This window comes from Galeopterus variegatus, unplaced genomic scaffold (assembly GCF_000696425.1).
Source record: "Galeopterus variegatus unplaced genomic scaffold, G_variegatus-3.0.2 Scaffold393, whole genome shotgun sequence".
NCBI lineage: Eukaryota > Metazoa > Chordata > Mammalia > Dermoptera > Cynocephalidae > Galeopterus > Galeopterus variegatus.
The window spans coordinates 108,104-125,476 of NW_007726504.1; the positions used below are offsets into that span (position 1 = coordinate 108,104).

At 39.9% G+C, this 17,373-nt stretch overlaps 1 protein-coding gene across 1 annotated transcript in view; it reads left to right on the forward strand.

Annotated features, from left to right (window-relative positions):
• CERS3 (ceramide synthase 3) overlaps positions 1-14,920 on the forward strand; it is a 72,908-nt gene extending 57,988 nt beyond the window's left edge. Inside the window, exon 10 of the mRNA XM_008568276.1 lies at positions 14,439-14,920. Within this exon, the coding sequence (XP_008566498.1) occupies positions 14,439-14,606 (168 nt within the window). The 3' untranslated portion in view covers positions 14,607-14,920. The remainder of the gene's footprint in view (positions 1-14,438) is intronic.
• The last annotated feature ends 2,453 nt before the right edge of the window (positions 14,921-17,373 follow it).

Genomic DNA, 17,373 nt, shown 5'->3' on the forward strand with positions numbered 1-17,373 from the left:
CCTTTGCTGTATCCCACAAGTTTTGGTATGATGTATCATTATTTTCATTAGTTTCACTAAATTTGTTTATTTTTACTTTGGTTGCCTGTGCTTTTGGGGTCATATTCATGAAGTCTGTGCCCAGCCCTATTTGCTGAAGGGTTTCTCCTATGTTTTCTTTAATAAGTTTTATTGTTTCGGGGTGTATATTTAAATCCTTAATCCATTTTGAGTTGATTTTAGTATATGGTGAGAGGTATGGGTCTAGTTTCAATCTCCTGCATATGGATATCCAGTTATCCCAGCACCCTTTGCTGAAGAGGCTTTTTTTTTTTTTGTGGAAATAAGGCAACTGCCTTTGGAAAGGTGTGCTGGACTGAGAGAATGAGATGATGGCTAATTGTTCAGTGGTTACCGTGAACACGATTGCGTTGATGGCCACCTGCACAATGGCCTTCACTGCCTTCATTGTTTTGCACATAGGGGCTGGGAGGGCCCATCTGCCGGGGAGGAGGTGCTGGCCACGCCCAACAGGCATCCATCATTCACTCTTGTGCCCTTAGTGCCCACTGCTCAGCGCCTTGCTCTTGAGTGTACTGCTGCCCCATGCGCGCCCTTTCCTCTGCAGGAGGCACAGGACCAAAGTCCCAGCTACACAGCTTCTTGTCTCTTGTTCAGGCCATCGCAGTTATGTGGAGGACTGCTTAGAAGAAGGAAACGAGCCAGGGTGTCTACTTAGTGGGGAATCTCACTCAGCATTGTAGCCAGAGTCCAGGACAGCGCTTCCCACCCTTCCTTGCCTGTGGTCCCTGAGAGCTGATGTCTGTACAGCACACTAGGGGTACCCTGAAGGGGGCACCCGCAGAGGGAGGAGGCCACCACCATGCCTTTGGCTCTTCCTTGCCATCTGCAGGGCTGAGGGGATTGGCATCTCAGCATATCTTCTAACTCTGTCAGAGCACATCAATTCGGAATCTCTGGTGTAGAACAGTGTCATGTAATGGCCCCTCCACTATGGGCCAATAGGTGATAATGTTATGCATTTCCTTTTGAATGTGGGCTGGGGGGTTGGGGTTGTCTAAGAACAAATCAAGTTTTGTTTATTCTAGAGAAGGGCAGGCGAGAAACTTTTTGAATTTTTCTTACTCAGAAATCTTGCCAACAATAGCAATCCTGCTCCTCTGAGATAGGGGAGCAGCACTGTCCAGCAGGAACTATCTGAAGTGGCTGTCAAGTCCTGCTACAGAGGACTGTAGGTCAGGAGGTTTGTTTCAGGACCAAAACATGCAGCTGCATCTCCAAGGTCAGCTCATGCAGCACAGCCCAGCTGACTGCTCTGCTCTCCTACTCGAGGTCACAGGACTGGGCTTACCGACAGATCATGCCAGCCCAGAAACTGGATCCCGGCCACAGAGATCTGTTACGACTTGGGAATCACTAAAGAGTGCAGGGGCCTGTATCTTTGACATGTTTGGCTATAGCCACGAACTAAATTAGAGTATTATTTTCTGCATTTTTAAACTTCACACAAATGGTTTTGTCTAGTATATATAATTGTGCACCTTGTTATTCTCACAACTTATATTATTCGTATTGGTGTGTGTCTCCTTGTGAACATGTGTGTGAATTTCTCTATAAGTGGAATTGCTAGGTCAAATTTACCAAGTGCAATTGGCTGGAAAAAAAAGTCCCCCATAAAGGGCAGGAATCAAGGGTGATTTTTAGGTTTTGCCTTGAGCAACTAAGTGAATGGTAGTACAATTCGCTGAAATATGGGAGACCAGAGAAGAAAGTGGTATAAAGGGAGGAGACCAGAGTTTGATCAGACTCTTAGACAGATGAGAGGATATTGTCTCACTATTCATTATTTGAGTTTGAAGCCTTGAAGAGAAGTCCATGCTGGGGATATAAATTTGGGAGTCATCTACCTTTATATGGTGTTTAATTAAATGTTGTGGTATTAGATTCACTCATTCATTCATTCACTCAACAGGTATATACTGAGTGCCTACCATGTACTAGATGAAATTACCTAAGAGAACCTGGGGAAGACAGATGGCACATTCCAGTAAATTCTAGCACTTCCTGTTCCCCTCTCTGTCTCTCTTCCTCTGCAGAGGTGAACACTTTCTTGAAGCTGGTGTCATTCCATCCATGCTTTTATACATTGATTATGTTTGGCTATAGCTACAAACATTAGAGTATTGTTTTCTGCATTTTTAAACTTTACACAAATGGCTTTATCTAGTATATATAATTGTGCAACTTGTTAGTTTCACCCCTTATAAAGATTATTCATATTGATACGTGTGTTCTTGTGAACACATATGTGAATTTCTTTACAAGTGGAATTGCTAGGTCAGATTTAATAGATGCTGCCAAATTATTTTTCAAATCAAGTGTATGAGAGTTTCTCTCTCCTCACATCCTCACCAACTTTTGGTATTATCAGACTTTTCAATATTTACCAGTTTGATGAACTTGAGATTTTATATCATTATTTTAATTTGCATTTTCCTGATTACTAAGAATGAGTATTTGTGTAGCTTATTAGTCATTCGTATTGCCCCTTTCATGAATTGCCTGATCATATCCTTTGCCTGCTTTTCCATTAAATTTTTTTCCTTCTTAATGGTGCATATGAGTTCTTTGAGTTTTTTGTATATCTTAGATACCAATATTTGAAACAAGCTTTAACATTTCAATTTTAACACAAATTTTCTGAGCTTAATTGTCTGTCTTACCATGATTATTTTCTAAATGTTGCTTACCTAAAATCCCAGTGAAATTTTTTTCAAAATGATTTTGCATATATTTGGCCAATTAGATTTGTGGAACTTTCAGACTATGGAACCTAAAGCTGTTTGTAAAGAATGTAAACTGTGGCATTTTAGAGAATACTATAATTTTAATAGTTTTAATCCCCAAAGCAAATTATACTTATGTAATCGAATCATTTTCTGCATCCATCACAATTTGGTGATCCCAGAGAGTCTGGTGCACTTTTTATTTATTTTAGGTAATATGGAGCATATGCTAGAAATCCATGCATTTTTATAAAAAGCCACATGGTGTAATCTGGGTTCTGCTGCCACTAAACTGTGTCACTCAACTGGGTGGGACAGAGGCCTGGAGCTTTTATCTCATCTGGAAAATGAATATGTCAGACTAGATACTCTCCAGAGCCCATGTAGCACTAAAACTTACTTTTTATCTTAGAAGTTCATTTTTAAAAGCCTCTAAGTCTTAGCAAATTAAAATCATTTCCTAAGAAATTAGATCCATTGATAGCAGCGCGAAACCAGCAGTGGAAAATAGAATATGGGACAGTGTAAAAAGCAACTTTTCTGTCTGGCTCTGAAATTCAAGAGGAGGCATTCTGTATACCTGAACCAGTCACGAAAATTGGATCTGTTTTCTTCTACAAATAAGGGAACCATGAATAAGCCAATCTTAAGGTTATGTTTGAAGCAACTTGGATCTAAACTCCACAGGACTTAAAAGACTTTAGGCACCCCAAATAGTCAAAACGATCTTGAGAAAGAACAAAGCTGGAGGGCTTATACTTCCTGATTTTCAAACTTAGTTCAAAGCTACAGTAATAAAGACAGTGTAGTACTAGCATAAAGACAGACATATGGACACATGGAATAGAGTAGAGAGCCCAGAAATAAACTCTCACATATATGGCCAAGTGATTTTTTATAAGGGTGCCAAGACCATTCAAAGGGGAAAAGACAGGCTTTTCAACAAATGGTGCTGGGAAAACTAGATATCAGCATGCAAAAGAATGAAGTTGGATTCTTACCTAACACCATATACAAAAATGAACTCAAAATGGATCAAAGACCGAAATGTAAGACCTTAAACTATAGGACTCTTAAAAGAAAACTTAGGGCAAAATCTTCATGATGCTGTATTTGTCAGTGACGTCTTGGACATGACACCAATGGGACAGGCAATGAAAGAAAAAATAGGAAAATTGAACTTCATGAAAGTTAAAAAATTTGAGGCATCAAAAGACAGTATCATCAAAGTAAAAGGCAACCCCAGAAGTGGGAGACAGCATTTGTGAATTACATAGCTGTTAAAGAATTAATATCCAGAATGTATAAACTCCTAAAACTCAACAACAACAACAACAAAAAACCCAAACAACCTGGTTCAAAAATGGGGAAGGACTTAAATAGACATTTATCTAAAGATGTCCAATAAGCACATGAAAAGATGCTCAACATCACTAATCATTAAGGAAATGCAAATCAAAACTATAATGAGATCTACCTCACACCCATTAAAATGGCTATCAAAAAAATAACAAAATAACAAATGTTGCTGGAATCGTAAAATGGTACAGTCACTGTGAAAAACAGTGTAGTGGTTCTCGAAAAAATTAAACATAGAATTACCATACAATCAAGCAATTCCATTTCTGGGTGTATATCTAAAGGAGTTGAAAACAGGGACGCAAACATATTTGCATACCAATGTTCATAGCAGCATTATTAACAATAGCTAAAACATAGGAGCGACCCAAGTGTCCATTGACAAATGAATGGATAAACAACATGTGGTATATACTTACAATGGAATTTTATTCAGCTTTAAATAGGAAGGAAATGCTAATACACGCTACAACATGAATGAATTTTGAGGACATTATGCTAAGTTAAGTGAAAGAAGCCAATCACCAAAGGACAAATACTGTATGATTCCACTTATATAGGTACTTAGAGTAGACAAAATTGTAGTGACAGAAAGTTGAATGATGGTTGCCAGGGGCTGGGAAAAGGGGGGGATGGGGAGTTAGTGTTTAATGGGTACAGAGTTTCAGTTTCACAAGATGGGAAGAGTCCTGGGGATGGATGGTGATGATGGTTGTGCAGCATTATGAATATATTTAATATCACTGAACACACTTAAAAATGGTTAAGATGATCATTTTTATGCCATGTGTATTTTACCAAAATAATTTTAGAAAAAGACTTTAGGCAGTGCTTTAGCACTTCAGGACAAAGGAAGCCAGGGATGTTGTCTTGTATTATGTGTCTAAGAGATTTGACACCAGCCAAAGCTAATTACCACATGATATTACAGGTTTGATCATTTTTTCATGACACCCCCACCACCCTCAAAAAAGGACAAATAGAAGTTGGGAGTATGTTTGTTGCTTTAGGGATACTCCAGTTCTTGGAATGAGCGAGTCTTTGAATGTGAGACAATTCATGTCTATATTTCTGCTTCTAGAACACATCCTTAAAAGAATTTTGACTTTGAGATGACTTTTATCAGGGGAAGGTCATTTTGACCCAATTTCAGGGTTTTCTGTTTCTCCTAGTGTGTGGGATGCTCTCAGACTGATTGGGGGACTCCCTTCATGTTAACCTTGATTTCAAGCCCATCCTCTGAATGCCAGTCTCCTCTGTCCACTTGGAGTGTCAAGCTGACAATATTTGCCAGTACTGGTTCTAGTTAGTGATGTGAGAGCTCCAAAGCCCCTAGTAAGACTACTAACAAGGTCTCTACTAAGCTAGTAATTTGTTCTTCATTCTTTTCACCATCCTTTTGTGTAACCATAGGAAGTTGTGGGCGGGGGGACCCTTAAAAGACCTTGCAAAAATGATGTTCATCCACTTCCAACTGTGGAATGAATAATATTGTTAATAGCTTATTCTAGAGGACCCATGTCATTTTTGGAGAAAGTTCAGTGGAATGGCTAGGTACCTTTACTAGTTCTAAAAAGTAAGTTCTCTGAAGTTATCTGAATAGTATAATGCTTTCTTAAATGGTGGTTGCTAAAATCTTCACCACAGGGGCGCTCAATCTGGCAGATAGCAGGCATCTGTGCTGCAACACGCTCTGGCACGCATGAGAGGTTGCACAAAGTCACTGCAGCCCGTGGCTGCTGAAGCCTGGGCCCACCCTTCACTTTTCAAAGAAGGGTTTAGATCTGTAGTGGATTGAATTATGTCCCCCCAAACTCCCTGAAACTTGAATTGTGTCCCCCAAGTTTTGTGTATTAGAAACTTAGCCCTGGCTGTGACTGTTAAGAAGGTGGGAAATCCTATTAAGGTAATTGAAAGGTGGAGCCTTGAAGAGTGATTAGATTGTAGGACCATGCAGTAGTGAATGGATTAAAATAGTGGTCAGGGGCGTGGTTCTGAGGGCTTTAGAGGAGAGTCTGCCTCTTGCTCTCTCTGCTTCCACCACCTTGCAATGTGAGACCCCTGGGTCACTGTTGCCACCACCAAATGGACTTTGGACCTCCTCCCAGCCTCAGAAAATGTAAGCGATAAATTTTGTTTTCTTTATAAATTACCCAGTTCCAAGAATTTTGTTATAAGCAACAAAAATGGACTAATATGGGATCCTTCTTTATGCATGTGTTTTCTTGGGATTTGTAGAAGGGTTCAGGGCCAACAATTTGGGTGAGATGAGTTCCAATAGCCCAGTAACAAAACCTAAGAGTAGGGGTTGTTGGAGTGTGAAGATCAAAAAGTGATAAGTGGGCCGGCCCGGTGGCGCACTCAGTAGAGTGCGGCGCTTGGGAGCGCGGCGGCGCTCCCGCCGTGGGTTCGGATCCCATATAGAGACTGGTCCGCTCACTGGCTGAGCGTGGTGTGGGCGCGACACTGAGGGTTGCGGTCCCGTTACCGGTCACGAAAAAAAGACAAAAAGAAAAAAAAAAAAAGTGATAAGTGTGATAAAATGAAAGAAGCTGGTTGATTTCAAGAAATGGAGCCATGCTGGTTGTTCAGGTGACGTCTTGGCACTCAGCCAAAGCAGACAGGTAGAAGTCCAGAAAACACTGTGGCTTGACCTTTAGCAAGTATGTAGATTCCTAGAGCAAGCTTGATTTTGTTTTTTATTTCTGTGTTTCAATTGCAAGAAAATATTTTTAATTTTAAAATGATTTAAGAATATGTATTGTGATCTACATCTATTCTCAAGCTTTTCTAATTTCAGCTGATTTTTCAAATCTTTAAGGTATGCTTTTTCTAGCATACCTTAGCCAATGTTTTTCAAACTGTGAATTGCAATTCATTAATAGGTTGTCAAATCTGCCTGGTAGATCTCAACTATTGTTTTTACATGAAATAGAATTTAGAACATGACAGTGTTTGTCTCACCTAGTAAAAATCATTAATTAGGGAGATTTTCATTATCTCAGATTTTATGCCTAAAGGCCAGTGCTGATGGCACTCACGGCAGGGTCAGAATGGAGGTGAGAAGGTGTAGTGAGACAGCTGGTGCTCAGCACAGGAGAAGGAGAAGAGAGGGTGCTTTCTTATACAAAGAACTCTCCTCAAGCAGAGTAGGGTTGTCTGCCTCCTGGGTGCCCTTTCTCTCCACCTATTTGTGCAGTCTACTCCAGCAGGGGTCTATAGATCATTGTGGTTCAAGGTGTCTAAGCTTAGGGTCTGGATTTTCATCTTGTCTGACTCTCATAGCTCTGTGACCTTGTAAAAGTTACTTAACCCCTCTGAGCCATAGTTTCTTCTCATTGAAATTAAAGAGCATGGCTTTTATGTCCTATGGTTGTGAGGAGAAAATGTTATTGTTCATACTAACTGCTTAGTCCAGTGCCCGGCAATGGTAAGCCGTTTAAGTGTCATTGCTGTTACTGTTACATGGAAGATGGCATGTACAGGTAGAATTGAATATAAAGTGACATTTTAGTAATATTTAAATATGAGCAATTTCCAATTTATGTTATTCAAGTTTGCATAACATGCAACCACTTTATACTTCCATCTGACAAACTCCCCACCAGGAAATCCACAGGGATCCTTTCTGAGCTTGATTCATTATCTAAGGCAATGGTTCTCAATCCTATTGGATCAACATCCCTCTATTAGCCTGAAATTAAGTTCCTAGGGAATATAATTTGCCTATGATCATAATTTCAAAAAACAATATGATGCCCCAATTATAATAAAAAAGAGATAAGATGAAAGACATTTCTGATAATATATGCATTTCGTGTATAAAATGTGTGCACTCTACATTCCTACACTAGAAAACATAATGAAGCTGACAGATGCTTGTGCTTGCTTATATGTAGAATCACCACGAATGGGACAGCTACAAGTGCAGACTATGCAGGTGTGTTGTGCAGGTGACTCAAATGTCATTGGCAGCATTGCCATCAGTGACATGGTTTTTCTAGAATTGTGAGGTTCCAAACAAAGCAAAGTATAGCCTTCCTTTGACTTACATACATAGTTGCATTCCTGGAAAATTCATAATATATTAAAACCATGCAAAAATTTCTGTGCTTGAATTAAAATGGAGTTAGGTTCTAGGCTTGGATAGTTATGAACAGGGTTTTCACTATGCACACGTCTGGCAGGATATGTGGATGTCATGTGCCTCTGCGCACTAAGAGGCAGGAATGTTCCCCAATTTCTGTGACCACGAAGGTGCCAATTCAAAAGGCCCCATATGGTCCAGGACCTCTTCATAGACGTGAGGTGCTGAGGATGTGGTTGGGGTGGGGCTGGTTTCTCTCTCAGCTAACACAGCTCTCCAAGTCCTGGAGAAATGGGTGGGTAGATGCCAGTATGCCTTTCTGGAGGGAAATTCAGTTCTTTGCTCTGATTTGAGTTTCCCCTTGTTCCCTACAAAAATCTTTTGAGAAAGGAAAAGGAGGCCTCAGGGGCACCAGACATGAAAGTGAGTGTCAGCCAAGCATGGCTGTTTCCTGAAAGACTTTGTCTGTAGGAGGCAACACTTTTGATCCCAGCTGCCAGAATATCAGAGAAAGGTTGCCCTTCTCCATTGCATCTTAACTGAGGAGATGCCAAGTTTATTCCTCAGTGTTTACAGTGAGGCTTGTTTATTTTGAGACCCTTTGTGTATTGTTGTAGAAAAACAGAAAATACAGAGAAGAGCCCCATGAAGTTAAGTCTCAGTGACGAAGCCAGCAGAATGTGTGCACGTTGGTTTTTTTAAAAGCCATGTTTGCATGGAGATTGCACACAGAGGAGGTATTTGATTACACATATCCCAAGACTGATAGGAGGTGGTCACTGTTAGTCTGCAGGTCACAGAAGAAAAAGTAACTCATATGGTTACAGATGTCATCTTGAAAAATGATGTGTGAGGAAACAGCTTCCACCTTCCATATATATATATTTCTTTTTTTTTTTTCTAAGCTGGGTTTAATAGAGACGTTTGTGAACTGGCTAAGAGGGTGACCCTGGGGTCATATCCATCACTGGACTTGCACAGAGTTTGAGTTCTCTTATTTGTTTTAGTATTCATACCATGTTTTGTCTTTCACAAGATGAGGGCTGACCTATAGCAATTCCACCTCAGGGGAAATATTATTCTTCTAGCAGATTTTCTTGCAAAATTACTTTGAGAAACCATGACAGAAATGGAAGAAACAACTCTTAATTAGAACTGTCCTTGAAGAAGTTCATACATGAAGAAGACAGAAAACATCCTGATTATCAGTAATATCCACGAGTAATATTTTACTTAGCAAATGGTTTAGAGAGAACCATAGTGTCTGCTTTGTAAAAAGAAATTCTTTTTAAAATTATTATCAGTTACATAGACTTTTTTCTGTTGTTGTACTGTTCTGTGAATTTTAACATATGTATAGATTCGTGTAGTTATCGCCATAATCAGGACACAAAACAATTCCACCACCCCAAATACCTCTTTTCTCTAACCCAGTTCCTGGCAACGACTTATCTGCTCTTGATCCCTATGGTTTTATCTTTTTGAGAATGTCATGTAAATGGCATTAGTACCCTATGGAATATAGTAGGTAACCTTTTGAAACTAACATTTGTTACTCAGCATGTCTTTGAGATTCATCCAACTTCTTATGTGTCAATAGTTTGTTCCATTTTATTGTTAAGTAGTATTTCATTCTATGTATGTACCACCGTTTGTCCATTTCCAGTTGAGGAACATTTGGGTTGCTTCCAATTTGGGGCAATTACAGATAGAGCTTTTATAAAATTTTGTTTTTGTGTGAACATAAGTGTTCATTTCTCTAGGACAGATACTCAAGAGTAGGACTGCTGAGATGTACAGTAAGTGTATGTTTAACTTTATAAGTAACTGCCAAACTGTTTTCCAGAGTGTCTGCACCATTTTGTATTTCGACCAGCAGTGCATGAAAATTCTGGTTGTTGTGCATCCTTGTCAGCACTTGATATTATCGATATTTTTAATTTTAGCTATCTAGTGGGTTTGTAGTTGTATTTATCGTGGTTTTAATGTGCATTTTTCTAATGGTTACTAATGTTGAACATCTCATATGCTTATTTGTCATCCTGTATCCCTTTGTTGAAGTGCCTGTTTTTATGCCTTTTGCCCATTTTTAAAATTGGGTTAGTTGTTTTCTTATTGTTGACTTTTGAGAGTTCTTTATTATGCATACAAGTTGGATATGTGATTTGTAAATATTTTCTCCCAATTTGCAGCTTGTCTTTTCACTCTTGGAATAGTGTCTTTCCTATAGCAAAAGTTTTTAATTTTGATGAAGTCTGGTTTATCAATTTTTTCTTTTCAAGAGTATTCTTTTTGTGCCATCTCTAAGAACTCATTGCCCAACCCCAGGTCATGGGTTTTCTTCTAATTTCTTCTAAAAGTTCTAAAAGTAAAAAGAATTTTACATTTTACATTTAAATCTACAATCCATTTTGAGTTGACTTTTGTTTAAGGTATGTCATTTAGGTCAAAGTTTACTTGTTTCCTATGGATGTCCAATTGTTCCAATGCCATTTGTTGAGAAGACTATCCTTTCTCCATTGCATTGCTTTGGACCTTTGTCAAAACTCAGTTCACCATATTCTTGTGGATCTATTTCTAGAGTCTCTAATCTGCTCCACTAATCTATATGTTTACCCCTTTGTTAATACCACCCCTTCTGGATTCCTGTAACTTTATAGTAAGTCTTGAAATGGGAGAGTGTAAGTCCACCTCATTTTATTCTTCTTTTTCAGAATTGCTTTCGCTATTCTAGTTCCTTTGCCCCTTTGCCTCTTCATATAAGTTTTAGAATCAGCTTGTCTGTAGCTCCAAAAAAAAAAAAAAAAAAAAACCTGCTGAGATTTTGATTGGTATTATGTGAAATCTACAGATCCATTTGGGGATAATTAATATTTTACTATGTTGAGTCTTCCAACCCATGAACATAGTATATCTCTCCAATTATTTGGGTCTTAATTTCTTTCATAAGAGTTTTGTAGGTTTTACAACAAGTCCTATACATGCCTTGTTAGGTGTATACCTAAGTATTTCATTTTCCAAAACAATCATAAATGTTATAGATTTTTAAATTTCAATTTTTTTTTTCCTTTTTGTCTTTTTTACTGACCAGTAACGGGATTGCAACCCTCGGTGTCGCACCCGTACCAGGGACCGGCAACGGGATCGCAACCCTCGGTGTTGCGCCCGCACTGCGCTCAGCCAGTGAGCAGGAACCGGTCTCCACATGGGATCCGAACCCTCAGCGGGAGCGCCGCCGCACTCCCAACCGGCGCACTCTCCAGTGCGCCACCAGGCTGGCCCCTTAAATTTCAATTTTTAACTGGACACTACTAGTTGTATTAGTTTTCTATGGACACTGTAACAAATTACTACAAACTTGGTGCTTAAAACAATAGAAATGAACAGTAGTTCCCCCTTATCTGTAGTTTTGCTTTCTGTGGTTTCAGTTACCTGTGGTCAACTGCAGTTCAAAAATAATTGAGTAAGTATGATCAGTTATTCTAGGGGGAAGAGAGAGAGACCATATTCACATAGATTTTACTATGTATATTGTTATAATTATTCTATTTTGTTATTAGTTATTGTTAATCTCTTACTGTGACTAATTTATAAATTAAACTTTATCATAGGTATGTATGTATAGGGAAGAGCATAGTATATATAGGGTTCGATAGTATCCATGGTTTCAGGCTTCCACTGGGGTCTTGGAACATATCCCCCAAGGATAAGGGGGTACTACTGTATTCTCTCAAAGTTCTGGAGGCCAGAAACCTATAATTAGTTCTAAGGTGTTAGCAGGGTGGTGCTGCCTCCAGAGGCTCTAGGGGAGGATCTGTTCTTTGCCTCTTCTAGCTTCTGGTGGCTGCCGCCCTTCCTTGGCTTGTAACTGCATCATTTCAGTCTCTTGCTCTGTCTTCATATTGCCTCTCCTCTGTGTGTCAAATATCCCTCTGCCTCTCTTTTATAAGGACACTTGCAATGGCATTTAGGGCCCACGTGGATAATCCAGGATAATCTTATCTCATAATCCTTAATCACAGCCACAAAAACGTTACCATAACAGGTAATGCTCACGGGTTCCAGGGATTAAGACCTAATATCTTTGAGGATCTTTGCAAGCCTACCACATTAGTGTTTAGTAAGTGAGGTTTTGTGTGTGTGTGCATGTGTGTGGGATTTTGTGGGTTGAATTTGTATACTGCAATCTTGCTAAACTCAATTATTTTGTAGGAGTTTTTTAGTTGATTCCTTGAGATTTTCTACATAGACAATCATGACATCTGCAAATAGGGATGCTTTTATTTCTTTCTTTCTGATCTGTATGACTTTTATTTCTTTTTCTTGCTGTCAAGCTAGGGCTAGGGCTCACAGACCCTAAAAACCCATTGTACAGACTGGGTCACAAACCCCTCACATGCAGGTCTATGAGCTAAGTAATAGGAAAAGATCCTGGGAGCTGTGGGTAGAAAATTAATAGGCTTTATTCAGAGCTAGGAGCAGTCACCCTAATGGCCTCCGGGAGTGTCCCAAGGAGCGCTGTGTATCAGAGCTGTTAGTCCTTTATACTTAAGTCTATAACCCAGGACACCTGGGTACCCATATGCAATTACATTAGATAGTAACCAAGGAACACCTGAGTGCATGTGGATATTTACATCAAATGCTTGGCAAGATTCTGAACATCTGAGGGGCCCTGACCATTTTCCTATGTTTTCCCTACACTTGCCCTGTTACATTAAATAAGACTTCCAACACAATGTTGAATAGAAGTGTTAAAAGTGGACTTCCTTGCCTTGTACCTAATCCTAAGGGAAAGCATTCCATCATTCACCTTTAAGTATGATGTTAGCTGTAAAATTTTAGTAGATAGCCTTTAATAAGTTGAGGAAGTTCTTTTCTATTCTTTTTTGTCATGAATGCATGTGGAATTTTGTCGTGTGATTTTTCTACATTAATTGATATAATCTATTGTTTTCTTCTTTATATTATTAATGATGGATTACATTGATTTCCAAATACTGAACAAGCCTTGCATTACTGGGTCAAATCCCACTTCATCATGGAGTATTATTATTTTTATACATTGCTTGTTCTGATTTGAATATTTTGTTGAGAATTTTTATGTCTATGTTCATTAGAGATACTAGTCTGTAGTTGTCTTATACTGTCTTTGCCTGGTTTTGGTATCAGGGTAATTCTGGCCTCAAGATAAATTGGGACATATTCTCCCCTCTTCTGTGTTCTGGAAGAGATTGTGGAGATTTGGTGTTATTTTTTCTTTATATGCTTAGTAGAATTTGCCAATGAAACCATTTGGGCCTGATGATGTTCCTTTTCAAAGGTTTTTGACTAGAAATTCAATGTTTTTCATAGTTATATGACTATTCAGGTTATCTATTTCATCTTGGATGAGATTTGACAGTTTTTTAGAAATTGGTCCATTTTATCTAAGTTGTCAAATGTATATGCATAGAATTGTTCATAGCATTCTGTTATTATTTTTATATTGTCTATGGCAGACAATATTTTTATAGTATCTATGGTCATAGCCCCTTTTTCTTTTTTGGTAATTTGTGCCTTCCCTCTTGCGAGTGACTTATCAATGTCAGGGATCTTTTCAAAGAACTAGCTTTTGGTTTTATTGCTTCTCCTGTTGTTTATCTGTTTTCAATTTCATTGATTTTTTTTATTATTTTCTTCATTTTACTTGCTTTGAGTTTATTTTGCTCTTCTTTTTTATTAAGGTTGAAGCTCAAGTTTGAGAACTTTCTTCTTTCCCAGTATAAACATACAACGCTACAAATTTCCTTTTAAGCACTGTTTTAGCTACACTCAGATTTTGATATGTTGTATTTTCATTTTCATTTAGTTCAAAATATTTTCTAATATCCTTGAAGGCTTACTCTTTGACCTCTTGATTGTTTAGATGTGTATTGCTTAATTTCCAAGTGTTGTGAGATATTCCTTTTATCTCTTTGATACTGATTTCTAGTTTAATTCCATTATGGTCAGAAAACATACTTTGTTTAATTTTAATTCTTTAAATTTGTTAACATGTGTTTTATGACCCATGATATGGTCTACTTTGGTGAATGTTTGGTTGTTTGATATTGGGTGTTCTTTAAAGGGTGCCTGACCTCTAAACTGGGTCCATTTGTTTGTATAATCACTGAAGACTCTTCCTGGAAGATGGTTGCTCACAGCCAATTCCTTTCTTTGTCCAGAATATCCAGGATGTGAGAAGTGACGATGACGATGAGTATGAAGAGGAAGATGAAGAGGAGGAGGAGGAAGAAGAGAAAGAGGCTACCAAAGGCAAAGAGAGAGACTGTTTGATGAATGGCCTCGGGGCCAACAGGCACCTCATTCCCAACGGGCAGCATGGCCATTAGCTCGAAGGCCACGCAACTCCCACAGCACAGTGTGCTGCCAGGACTGTTGGAAACCTGAGATGCTCCCCACCCATTGCTGTGGCCTAGAGGACCCACAGGGACCCCAGATTCTTCCCTTCCCTCTGTCTAACCATACCTTCCCTCCCACCTAAGATGTGTTTACCAAAATGTTGTTAACTTGTGTTAAAGTGTTAAATATAAGCATGCCCATGGATTTTACTGCAGTTAGGACTCAGACTGGTCTCAGATTTCAAAGATTTCTCGAGAAAACCCATCAGTTCTGTTGTGTTTGTTCATGCATTTGAGACATTTGACTTTCTCGGAGTCTCACTTTGTTGCAGTCCCTTTCCCCTTCCCACCTTGCCTGTCCTTAGGATGCCTTGACAAGTGCTAAGTAAACCCACTTTTCCAGGTGTTTGGCCACAGAGAGCAGTTCATTTCCCAGAAATGAGCTGGAAATGGCCATAGGGCAGCAGCAGAGGGACCAAACCAGAGAGGGTTCCAGGGCTGGCGGGCCATTCCCACCATGACAGCTTTCTAGCCTCCCAAGCTCAGGTGCTTCACCTCTAGTGCGAACGATAGCACCTGCCCTGGCTTCTCACAGGGTTGGGGTAAGGATCAAATGAGATGACAGGAGTGAAAGTGCATACTGTCAACTGTGGCCTTATGTCAACTGACCCTCTTTACACCATGATCCTAGCTCTGTTTGGCAGACAGTAGCCTGGCTAACCTTGGCACTGAATGGGCCAGAACAGAAGTCACAATCTTAAAAAATTCCTCTTAAATATGTCTAGAGATACCTGGAAATGCGAATACTCAAAAGGCTGTTTCCATTTTATTTAGTAACTATTGGTTAGCTTCCTGAAGGTGGTTCTCAAGTTCTGCTGGAACTCTCCTCCCTCAGGCCCCATGGCCAAGGGAAGGGACGTTGGGCCCTTTTCCTTCTTGTCCTTTGCTGGTCTCTCACTTTTTTCCTAAGAGGGGAGCTTCCCTGCTGCTGCCCAGAGGGTGGTAGGGTCCACCTGAGGGCCTCTCCAGGGAGTCGGACTCCGGAGAAGTTGCTCACTGAGCTGTATCATCCAGGAAGCCTGAGCCTCTGGGGATGGCACCCATGTGAGCTGCCTGACCCGAAGGAAGTCTCAGGAACAGAAAGACAATGCTGATTTCATCCCACTATCCAACCCAGTCAGACTGCATAACAGTAAAACAACACAACACAAAGAGCCAAAAAATGCCCCCGAGAAATGTCCACGGACAGGTGCTAGAGTCAATGACGGCTTCTGGGAGGATGGACAGGGGCTGTCCCTCAGCCTGCAGGAAGGGGGAGTGGGGAAGACTTGAACACATCCGTGTCCCTTTCGTGGCCCTGTCCCTGCAGGGGACACACCTCCTGAGCACACGGTGTGTAGGGCTGACCTTGCAGACCTCTCAGGCCCCTGCTGATGAGGAGAGGCCGAGCCTTGCAAAAGAAGAGCTTGAGCAGAGGGTGCAGCCCTGCTCGCCTGCCCCAGCCTCTTACATGCCTAGGCCAGACCTTGTATCTTTATCCTATTATGCTCAGGGCCTCGTATTATAAAGCCCAGTGGGAGGTCAGACTGTAGGGACTGAAAAACCAGCCCCACCAAGGCAGACTACAGGGCACCTCAGAGCAGGAGGGCACAGCACAGAGTCAGGAGGCCTGAGGGTTTTGTTTTTTAATAAAAATATGTTTTTAAAACCTTCAGGCTCAATGAAAACAAAAACTTTCAGAATTCCTTCCCAACAAAATCCCTTTTTGAGGAATCATTAGAAAGGAAAAACAAATGTCAAATTTTCTCTATATAATATTGGCTTTTATGAGTACAATAACATACGCATTATACGTATAATGTGATATTGTAAATTTAAAATGCCTCCACTCACTTAAGGGCATAGTTGTTGATTTATTATTATTATTATTATTATTATTATCATTATCATTATTAGTATTATTATCATTATTGTTATTATTATTCTGGTGGAAGAAGGTCACACTAAGATATTATTTTTTATGTTCAGTTAACAGACTATTTTTTCCTTGATTTATTTTGGTCTTGTCTTTATCAAACATTCTTCCTGCTTAAGGTAAAAAATTGTTCACTGCCCTATCCTCCAGTTGTTTTTTTTTTTTTCTCATTCGAATGTCAAAGGTAAAGTTGATACACCAATTTCAATTCTCTGATGGAGCTGGAAGCACTAAACTACTTCCTAAGAGGTAGATATGCATTTTTGTAACATTCTTTAGGGCTTTTGTGGTTAATTTTAAAGGTAACCTCTTTCCACAGGAAACAAAGGCTCAGGATTCTGCCAGATGACTTTATAAAAATGCAATCCAGTCCCATCAATACTGTTGCAATGGCAATGACTTACAATAAAACAACAATAAAATCCATTGTGCTGGTGATTGAGTAGATTCGATGCCCACATTGCTTGGCTTCTTAGAGATGATTGTAGAGCTTCATGTACAGTGGAAACAGATTTGCCAGTCTCCAGAAAAGCCCCGCCTGGAGTCAGAGGAAGCAGTGAGGAGAAGGGAGCCAGCTGTGGACATTCAGCCTTGTGACACCAGACACTAGCCACAGGAGGTAGGTCAGCCCAGCTCTTGGCTCTGCACAGTGGACATCACCAGCCAGCGTAGGGACTGGAGTCTAACCAGCTGGGCATGTGGGTGCTGTGCAGGGACTGCCCTTGTGTTAGAAAGGGGACTGATGCTACAGGTTTCTCAGCACATTTTCTACTATCTTTCTGT